The 10,315-nt window shown below is 58.3% G+C and overlaps 1 protein-coding gene across 1 annotated transcript; it reads right to left on the bottom strand.

The window, feature by feature from the left end:
- Nucleotides 1–3,413: 3,413 nt before the first annotated feature.
- GRWD1 (glutamate rich WD repeat containing 1) lies at nt 3,414–9,848 on the bottom strand. The gene is made up of 7 exons (XM_047791549.1): nt 9,622–9,848; nt 9,218–9,335; nt 8,893–9,052; nt 6,452–6,665; nt 6,103–6,245; nt 5,772–5,969; nt 3,414–4,357 (listed from the first exon to the last, which is right to left on the bottom strand). The coding sequence occupies exons 1-7, from the start codon at nt 9,806–9,808 to the stop codon at nt 4,040–4,042; spliced, it is 1,338 nt and encodes a 445-aa protein (XP_047647505.1). The 5' UTR covers nt 9,809–9,848; the 3' UTR covers nt 3,414–4,039.
- Between the last annotated feature and the right edge of the window lie 467 nt (nt 9,849–10,315).

The raw sequence follows: 10,315 nt of genomic DNA, 5'->3' as shown, positions 1-10,315 counted from the left end.
TCAGCAAGTTAAGGATCTTGCATTATGACCACTCTGGCTCTGGTTACAGCTGTGGCACAGGTTTGACCCCTGGCCCAGGAACTGCCACATGCCACAGGTGTGGCCGAAACAATAAACATTACAGTGCAGTGTGAATGGTATGGCATGTGAATTCAATTTTTTTTAAACAACCAACATGATGTATTTTATTTTTTCGTTTTTCCCCCTAGTTTTTTACATTCCTTTTTTTTTTTTAGTGGCTACACCAGTGGCACATGGAAGTTCCCCAGGCCAGGGATTGAATCCTAGCCGAAGCCATGGCAACACTGGTTCCCACTGTGCCCGCTGTGCCAGGCTGGGAACCCACTCCTCCACAGTGACCAGAGCCCCCCCCCAGTCAAATTCTTAACCCACTGCACCACAGCGGGAACTCCATGTGAATTCTATTTCAGTGAAGCTCTTACAAGAAACCAAAATATACAATAAAACCCAGGCTCAGCCCTGACTCTCAGGTCATGGGCGAGCCTCTCTGAACCTCAGTTTCCTCAACTGTAAAATGGGGGGAACTGGACTTCTTCAAGGTCAGGAAGGGCCTTCCTGGCTCCGTTGCTGACACACTGGGTGCCCTGGGACCACTGGCTTCCTTTTCTGGAGCCTTAGTTTGTTCATCTGTGGAATGGGGATTTTGAAAACCCCACCTTGAAAGGAAGAGGGATCCAGAAGAAGGAACTCAGGCTTTTCCAGGTTGAATCCCAGCTCAGGCACTTACTAGTTGTATGACTGGTGGCAAGTCACGTCCCTTCCTGAACCTTGGTTCCCTCATTTGAGAGATGGAGGCAACCCTAGCAGCTGAACCAGGGTTGGAGGGGTGGGGAGGGGAGGGGAGGAGGAAGGAAGGGGCCCGCGTGACCTACAGGCCTCACTGGCCTCCAGCAGCTGCAGGGTTAACATGTGGCTCCGTGGAGGAGGGACTGCAGGGACCTGCTGGGCTGGGGGCTGAACGGCTTGCACAGCCATCATTTCCATCAATACCTACCAAGCACCTATGCACCTGAGCCCCTGTGCCAGGCTCTGGGGATCCTCATGGGCTTCTTGGCACGGCTGGGGGCACTCATGCCAAAGAGAGGGCTATGAGTGGCTGCCAAGTTCAACAGCAATGGGTACCCAGCCCCTCCCTCACTCTTGGGGCTCTCTGCCCCTGCTGTCCGGGACCACCCAGGCAGCCCCACCAGGTGGTCGTTTCTTAGGCCCATTCTACAGAGGCCAAGCTGAGGCTCAGGTCAGAGTAGGCTGGGCCTGGCCGTGTTCCATGCCCATGGTAAGCCCCAATTCTCCTTTTTTCACCCTCAGCTACTCTGGACATTAGCTTGTTCCTGCAAAGGGGGAACTGAGATCAGTGCAGGCTCTACATCTACAGGCCGCTCCAAGCCCGGAGTCCCCGCGCTGCACCAGCCCCCTCTCAGGGGTCACCTGACGACATGGTGGAGTGGGGGAGGCAGGTGACCCGCAGGGCCTCCTCACACCCACTCTCCCACCTCTGGCCACAACCTTTGGATGTGGGGGCTTTGCCTCTCACAATAAACCAAACTGAGGCACAGAGGTCTGTCTCTTGTCCCAGGTCCCTCAGCCAAGGAGCGACAAACTCTGGCCTCCCAACCCCTTCCTGGTGCCAAAGCCCAGGGAACAGACCTGACCATGAACCACCTGCTGGTCCACTCCTGTTCCCCAAGCACCCGAGTTCTGAGCCTTACTGAGCACAAGAGCTGTCTGCAGCCCGCCCACTGGGCTCCATCACACCCACCCACCACTCACCTTGGATGCTGGGAGGTCAAGATCATCCCCCCAGTTCACAGGTTGGGGAGCAGGCTCAGAGGCCCAGCCAGACCCACAAAGTGCCAGGAGTGTGCTGCCGGCTTGGGTCCTGGGCCTTTCTGACCCACGGCTCTGCCTTCTTAAATCCTCCCACGCTACCCTCAGACCCGTGAGGCAGAGGTAGTCTTGTCCGTTTCACAGAGGAGGGGGCCTTTACCTCCAGGGGGGTCCTGTCTGCCCCCCAACATAGCCCAGCCAGCAGGCAGCGGATGGGACCTGGCCTCAGGGCACACTCACCAGCCGCAGCAGGATCGGAGGGAAGAGGATCCAGAGCCTCAAGCCCTCCCCACCTCCACCTCCCCCTGACCTGGGAGAGCAGCTTAATGTTTCCATATAAAGGCGACACGGGGCTTAAGGTGCATCAACTTCGTGTCAAAGTCACTGTCTAATCTGGGGCTGAGGAGCCCCACCCCCCACCCCAGAGCAGCACTTTCACACGCTCCCTGAGACACTGACTGTCCCCCCTTGGCTCCCCATTCACCAGTGGGGTGCGGGCAGTCAGTTGGAGGCAGAGATTGACGGGAGGCTGAGACCCCACCGGGGTCACAGGAACCCAGAGGTGCAGAGATCCCGAGAGAAGGGGACAGGAAAGAGGCAGGCAGGTGAGGTGCCATCGGGCAGAGAAGTGATTGCGTCTTGGGAAATGGAAAGACTGGAAGCGTGGAGTCGGCAGATGGAGGCAGAGATGGGACGAGAGGGCGGGGGGTGCGGTGGGGAGGGAGGCGATGAAAAGGGGCAGGAAAAGGAGATGTGCTTGGACCTGGGGGGCACTGAACCAGGGGTGGGCGGGGGAGGGGGGTTGGAAGACTGTTATGGGGTTGGAATCTGTCACTGAGGGGGAACAGCAAGGGTGGGGTGGGGCTCTTGGGGGCGGATGCCAGAGCAAGGGGCGGGGGGGGGGGTGGCTCCCAGACTCAGAGCTGGGGCTCCGCACGGAGGCACATACCTGCTGGGGCGGCCCACCCCCATGCCCTCTGCCGGGGGGATCCTCTGCTCGGGCCCAGGGGAGGCCTCCGTGGGTGCTGAAGGGCTGCCGTCTGTCCTCGGCGCCCGACCTCTGCGTCCACAGCAGATCAGAGGCCTGGCCCGAGGCGGGGCAGGGGGTGGTGCCAGCCCAGAGACGCAGAGGGGGAGCCAGGGAGGACGGCCAGGCAGGGTGGCTGGGCCCTGGCCCAAGCAGGCTGGCGAGGAGATGGTGGCGGAGGAGAGACACAGAAAGGGGAGGCGGCAGGGAGCCAGAGCTTGGGGGCCAGGAGACGCACGACAGACGGGGACGCCAGTGCGACAGAGAAAGACGGGGACCCACATGAGGGAACAAAGACATGGTGAGTGAGACGGCGACCACAAGGACAGTGGTGGAGAGACAAGAGGGACGGGGGCTCCCTGGGTCCCCCTGAGATGCTGGCGGGCACACGGGAGATTCCTGCCCAGAGACCCGGGGTGAGCTGCAGGTGGAACAGGATGTAGGGAGGACAGAACCAAACAGCACTTAATGGGCTGAGGGTTCGGCCACATGCAGCAGGGACCCAGTGGCCAGGAGGACAAGTCTAATCCACTCCGCGTCTCCTCTGGTCCTTTATTGCCCCTCGGGAGCCCACACTTTTCCTCCCTGCAAGCGCCCCCCTTCGGGAGGAGGGGAGAAAGCCCCACACAGCCTCTCCCTGGGAAGCTCTGTGGCCACACCCAGCTGGCAGGAGGACAGGGACTAAACCAAATTCGGCTGGAAGAACCCAGCCCTCAAATTTGGCACAGCCACTGCAAAGCACGCGAGTTCCCTGGGGGAGCCCAGTGGCATGCAGCTAACAGAATATCTGCAGCAACACAGCCACCTTCAGGCCCACCTGGGAAATGGGCCAATGGACTCTTCTGACAGGTGGGGGTCACCGGGCTGAACCAAGTCCTTGGGTAGGAGGGGTCAGTGGGGTCAAACCCAGTGGTTTTATAGGGCCACGGGGCAAACCACATCCTTCGGCTGGAAGGGTCACTGGACCAAACCAAGACCTTTCCAAGTCAAATGGAATCCATCAGGGTGGTCAATCGGCCAAACTAAGTCCCTTCGGAGGCGGGGGCTGGCCTCCCCTCCAGATCTGAGTGAGTCCCCTCCAGGGGAAGGAACTTAACTTCTGCTCCCGAGCGGAGGGCCAGACAGATGCAGGTGGAGGGCCAGACAGATGCGGGCGGGCGGGCCTCACACGCTGATGGTGCGGAAGACGGTAAAGCCCGATAGGGCGGTGCTGACCAGGACCCCGGGGCACTGCGGGTGCCAGTGCAGCTCCTTCAGGTCCGTCTCACCCTGGTGCACGAACAGCAGCTGCTGGGGCAGGTCCACCAGCCCGGGGTCGGTCTCCGTGTCGCCTGCCTCGGGATCCCGCTCCACGGCCAGGTCCCACTGGGTGATCTGGTTGTCTGCTCCAGAGGCCGCGAAGACCCCGCTGTCCTGGGGGTGCCACTCAACCGAGGTCACGGGGGCCACATGCTGCTTGAAGGTGGCCACTGGGGAGCCAGACTGTGGGAAGATCGGAGTCAGGGCCTCTGAGCCCCTCAGCCTGACTCTTGGGGTGACCTGGGCAGAGGCCCCCACCCTTCTACAGCCTTGGGATTCAACCAAGGCTCCACCCCTTGTGCCCCCACGAACCCAGGTTCTCTGAAAGGGACAGAGGGCAAACTGCTGCTGGTCGCAAAGGTGTAATGTCTCAGGGGCTGCAGTGCCCTCACCTGCCAAGAGGCCCTGCCCAGCTCTAGGTCACAGAACCCCCCCTCGCTCCTGCCTGGCCTGCCTCCGTTTCCTTTCCTATGAAAGGAATGTGTGGCTCTCCAGGCTCATCCCAGAAGGCCTTAAAGGTGACAAAAGCACTCCTAGGCTGGGAGTTCCCTGGTGGCCTAGCAGTTAAGGATTTGGTGTTGTCACTACTGTGGCGCAGTTCAATTCCTGGCCCAGAAACTTTCACATGCCACGTGGATGACCAAAAAGCAAAACAAGGTGTTCCCGTGTGGCTCAGTGGTAATGAACCCAACTAGTGTCCATGAGGATGCGGCTTCCATCCCTGGCCTCGCTCAGTGGGTTATGGATCTGGCGTTGCTATGAGCTGCATCGTAAGTCTCAGACACAGCTTGGATCCCTTGGTGCTGTGGCTGTGGTGTAGGCCGGCAGCTGGAGCTCTGATTAGACGCCTAGCCTGGGAACCTCCATATGCTGTGGGTGTGACCCTAAAAAGACAAAAAAGCCTAAACCAAAACCAAACGAAAACATTCCCGGGCTCCAGAGAAAGCTGATGCGGAGCACAGCACTTTTACTAAAGCAAAAGTGGGGATCAGAGCCTCTGTGATTTGGCAAGGTGGTTCCAAAGTTCCAACCACCAATCCACTTGGCCATATGACCTGGCCCTGAACCTCCTGCCTTGGGGGCTCCCTTTCCAGAAGTTTCTCCCTTCCATTGGGGAAAGAAAAAAGATGATCTGGGGAAGGCACAGAGGTGCATGAAGCCCTGGCTCTGTCTAGGGAGACACCAGAGGCTGCCCCAGCCCCACAGCTCTACAAGGTCCACTCCTCGCTGGCAATACTGCACCCCCTCCCCGTGTGCCTCTGTCCCTTCTTCACCTCGGGTCCCTCTCCCAGTCATGCTGTGAAATCCACTGGAAGCAAAACTATGATCTTCTGAAGCCCCGGAGGCCCTGGGCAGCACGGTGCGACGGCTGGAGTCCCTGCCACCACCCGCCCCTCTTGATAGCACTCCAGCTGGCACGGAGCAACCCCACTGCAGCCCCAAGCCAGGTCCCTGCTGAGCCTGGTGCCCCATCTGTTCCCTGATTCAAAGGGCCTTCCCAGCACCAGTGTATAAACCCCACAGGAGGGAAACCCCACAGATCCTAGCGGCTGCAGGAAGCAAGGGCTTCTCCCCTGGGGCCCAACTGGGACTGTACCTTGAACTGCCGCAAGTCCCAGACCTTGAGGGCTCCGTCGTCCCCGCCACTGAGCAGGAAGGGCTCCCGCCGGCTCCAGCTGATGACGTTGACATCCCCGTCGTGGGCGGCGGCGGTGGTGAGCATGCAGGCCTTGCTGGGCGCCGCCCGGATGTCCCAGATGCGAATGGAAGCGTCGGCCGAGCAGGAGGCAAATACCTGGACAAGGCAGAGTCTGAGGGACCCTGGTGGACCCCCACACACCCTGAAGATCCTGATCCCTCAGCAGGACCTGCGCCCGGCCCCCTCCTCCCCCAAGACCTTGGAGTCGAGACCCCCAGCCCTCCCTCACCGTGTCCTCCACTGGGGACCACTGCAGGTCCTCCACGGAGCGTATGTGGCCCACGAACGGCCGCTGGTCCACGTGCCAGGAGCCACTGTCCGTAGGTGTCCAGAGGTGGATGTTCTTCTGACAGTCCCCGGTCAGCAGGCGCCCTGGGCGAGGGAGTCGGGAAACGACGAGGGAGTCGGGAAACGACGTCTTGGCACCCAGCCACTGCTCACTCCCGCTCCTCCCAGAGCCTGCTCCCTCTCAGCCCCCAGGTGGAAGTTCCCGGGCCAGGGATCGACCCCGAGCCACTGCAGTGACAACAATGGATCCTTTACCTGCTGTGCCACAAGGACGCACCCCAAGGACTCACCAGGCACTCGAGGGGACCAGTCGAGTGCAAAGCCCTCGCCCATGTGGCCAGAGAAGGCGAAGATGGGCTTCACGCGGGCCTGCTCATCTCGGAGGAAAGTGGCCAGGGCCTGGGGGTCATCCACCACCTGCAGGAGACGCCGCAGTGCAAACACCTCCACCTGGCCCTTCTCTGACCACACCCCGGCCACCGGCTCCTCACCCAGCCACGACACCTGCAGGGGAGCGAGGAGGAGAGGGGAGGGGGGAGGCACAGGGTGGTGACCACAGTCCCTAGCATTGCTGAGACCCAGAAGTGCAGTTCCTCAGACCCCACCCACCCAGCCCTGGGACTACAACTCCCAGAAACCCTTGCGAGTCCGGACTCACGGCCGCAAGACGGGCTTGGTACCTGGGACAGCTCCACCCCGCAGGAGAGGTGGTGCTTGGGGAGGACAAAACTCCTCCCAGACTCCCGGGATTTGAGACTCTGGTTCCACTAGCGTCCCAAAGTGTGTTCAGACTCCTGTCTCCATAACCCTCTAAACGTAGGCAGCTCAGGGGCTTCAGTCTCTGGATCTCTCTGCCTCTGCACGTTTGTCCACTAGGAGGGCCTGCGGACTCAAGGTTCCCAGTAGCCGCTGGCCCTGACCGCTCTCCTCAACTCCAGGCTCATGTTGAACTGACCATTCAGATGTCACAAGACCACAGCCGGGCTCCGAATCGCCCCCTGCAACCTACTTCTCTCCAAAGGTCCCCACCTCAGGCCTCAAACTGTAGGACTTGTTCTCCTTCCTCAGGCCCAGCACCCATGCCGGCTGCACTCCGCACACACCATTTCCAAGCCCTTCTCAGCACCCTGCGGCCGCCACCCATGCCACTATGGAAGTCACCCTCCCCTGCATTCTTCACAGTGCTGGCCACCTCACCGGACCCTGGCCTCCTGCGCTTGCCCCCCTGCAGTCTATCCTCAATACAGCAGTCAGAGGGATCCCTTTCAAACACAAGTCAGACCCCATCCATCCTCTGCTCTAAACCTCCGATGGCTCCTAATTTCCCTCCAAGTGAAAGCCAAGTCCTTACAATGGCCTACGAGGCCCAAAACAATCTGTCTCTGCCACACCCACCCGCCAAACCTCATCACTTGCCCCCTCATCCATTTAGCACCACCCTCCCCAGCTTTCCTCAAAACTCCTCAAACATGCCAAGGTCACCCCCAGGCCTTTGCACTTATTATTCCCTGGCTGGCAACCCTTCCCACAGACATCCCTGCCTCACTCCTTCATTCCCTGTGGGTCTCTGTTCACATGGTCTCTTATCAGTCAAATGACACCTTATCCGTGACTGCTTCCTTGACCAAACTTTTAGTTTTTGGGGGGGGGGCAGGGTTTGAGCAGCAGCTTGATGTGGGACCTCAGTTCCCAGACTAGGGATTGAACCTGGGCTGCAGCAGTGAAAGCACCAGGTCCTAACCACTAGATCACCAGGAAGCTCCCTTGACTATTTAAAATAGCAGCCCCACAGCGGAAGATCCTAACTCCCTTATTGTCATTTTCCTCCACAACACTCAGCACCTGGGGACACATGTGAATACACTTAGTTTCTTCTTGTTCTCTTCCCACTGGCATGTGTCAAGGAGCCAGCGACCTTTGCTCCCTGTTAAAACCCCAGGCTCTAGAACAGCACCTGAAGCTCAGTAATACTTTAATGGAAATGTTTAGCAAGGACTATGGGCCAAGCACTGCTCCAAGTGCTGCGCATGCAACACTTTACTGCTCATGTCAACCCCGTCAGAAGGGGCTATTAATTCTGAAGCACAAAAGTAACTGCATAGGCCAGAACAGTCCCTAAGCAATAACAGAAAACAAACATCTCATATGATAGCACTGTTTTTAGATACCTAAAGTAACTCTATTTCAGTTCTTTTGTTTGTTTTTTGCTTTTTTTTTAGAGCCAGGCTTGCTGCATATGCAAGTTCCCAGGCTATGGGTGGAATCAGAGCTGCAGCTGCTGGCCCACACCACACCCACAGCAACTGGGGATCCAAGCCGTGTCTGCGACCTACATCACAACTCATGGCAACCCGGATCCTTAACCCACTGAGTGAGGCCGGGGGTCGAACCCACAGCCTCATGGATGCTAGTTGGGTTTGTTACCGATGAGTCACAGCAGGAACTTTTGCGTTTCAATGCTTGAAGTAACACAAAGTGATCCCATTTTACCCTCACATCAGTCACACCAGGTAAGTTTTCTAACTCTCACCATTTTACAGAAAAGGAAAGAACACTAAAAATATCCCCACAGCATCTAGCACGATGACAACTACCATGACGGTTAAGATGTGATAAACTCATATATGAAATTATGTGTCAGGTGTTTTCGAAAAGCTGAAGGGCGTGGATGGGGGGCGGGGACAGTCTGTGCTCCAGAGAATGGAGGGCAGGCTTCGGGGGCTGTATTTACCCGAACCCTGTTGATGCCGCCATAGTGCGGCACCATAGCCAACTCTAGCTGAGGCTTTCGCTCTTCTTCATCCTCTTCATCCTCCTCCTCCTCTTCATCACTGCCCTCTGATGGCGGGGGCTTTGTCCCATGCAAATTGTGCATTCGAAGCATCATCAATCTGGCGGAAGTGTGGGATGAAATGAGGCCCTGGATACCAGGATCCTTGGGAAGAAGGGAGTGGGGAGGCTGGAAACCCCCCTATTTCTAGGTGGGGGGGGGCTGGGGGGGGCAGGGGCTGAAGGCTCAGACTCCTGGTCGAAGTAAAGGCCCAGTTCTTACTCACCTGTTGCTTTGGGCGCTCTCCGCCTGGGTTCCAGCACACAGATAAAGTGTAAGAGGAAGCTCAGTCCGGTTGTCTCCCAGGTGATCCCGGACTATGTCGAAGCTGAGGCAGGGGGCGCCTGGGGATGGAAGGAGCGGTTGGAAAATTAGAATGGGACATAAGTATCTCAGGCCCTAATAGCCAGAGGTATCTCTTGAGTGTGATGTCAATTCTCTTAGACCCCAGTTTCCTCTTTCAGAGCGCCTCTTAAGTTAAAGGCTCAGGACCGGCTCCCCTCGGGAACCGCAGTTTCCTCTTTCAGAATGCCTCTTAAATTAAAGGCTCAGGACCAGCTCTCCTCAGGACCCAGATTTCCAGTTCCCTCCTTGCTCTGGCCCCGGGAAGTCCGAATGCCCCAGCCCTACCAGTCTGTGCTCGGTGGTACAGCACGTAGGCCTCCTCGTCCATGACCAGCTCCTCTCCCTCACGCAGTGGCGGTCCCCGGCCCGGTAGGTAGACCTGGGGCGGGCCCTCGGACCCTGCGTCGTGGGACTCAGGCTCCAGGGGCTCCCCAGTTTCACACGTGCGCCGCCGCCCCTTGCGCGCCGCCATCTTCCAACCCGATCGCAGCCGGCGCGAGGTAAGAGCGTCACTTCCGGGTTGCGTTGCCTTCTTATGAGATCCGCCCTGCTGCGTGGTTACCTTGGAAACCCCCGGGTTCGCTGATTGGAGAGAGCAATGGGACCGGGTGAAGGAGAGCTGACATAATCGTGTCCTGGTCCAGCTAGCGAGGCCTGCGGATCTGGAGAATTACCCCCTCCCGGTGACTTTGCGGAGTTCCTCCGCAGAGCCGCGGCAAGGCCTCCTGGGAGTTGTAGTTCTGCGGGAGGCCTGTTTTTTCCTCATCAGCTAGAGGAGGTCCAAGCCCCGACACCATCTTCCACTTTTGACTCCCAAGGCATTCTTTCCACTTAATTAATTATTCGTGTATGCAAATAATCCTAGCTAGGAGACTAGGTTTCTGCTCCCTTAGGACCAATAAAGCCGGTTTCTTCTCCCCTCCTTGTTCCTCCCCCGCTTCTTGTTATGAAGGCTTTAATTCATTTCCAAATGCTTAAG

Source organism: Phacochoerus africanus, chromosome 8, assembly GCF_016906955.1.
Source record: "Phacochoerus africanus isolate WHEZ1 chromosome 8, ROS_Pafr_v1, whole genome shotgun sequence".
Classification (NCBI taxonomy): Eukaryota; Metazoa; Chordata; class Mammalia; order Artiodactyla; family Suidae; genus Phacochoerus; species Phacochoerus africanus.
Note: the sequence above shows the minus strand (reverse complement) of the source record. Positions and strands in the feature narration are given on the sequence as shown.

Excerpts from the sequence above, each read along its gene's own strand:
- GRWD1 (XM_047791549.1), bottom strand. The coding sequence starts at position 9,808 with ATGGCGGCGCGCAAGGGGCGGCGGCGCACGTGTGAAACTGGGGAGCCC. Across the intron at positions 9,336-9,621 it reads GTACCACCGAGCACAGACTG|GCGCCCCCTGCCTCAGCTTC; the intron begins GTAGGGCTGGGG and ends TTCCATCCCCAG. Across the intron at positions 4,358-5,771 it reads GGGACTTGCGGCAGTTCAAG|TCTGGCTCCCCAGTGGCCAC; the intron begins GTACAGTCCCAG and ends ATCTTCCCACAG.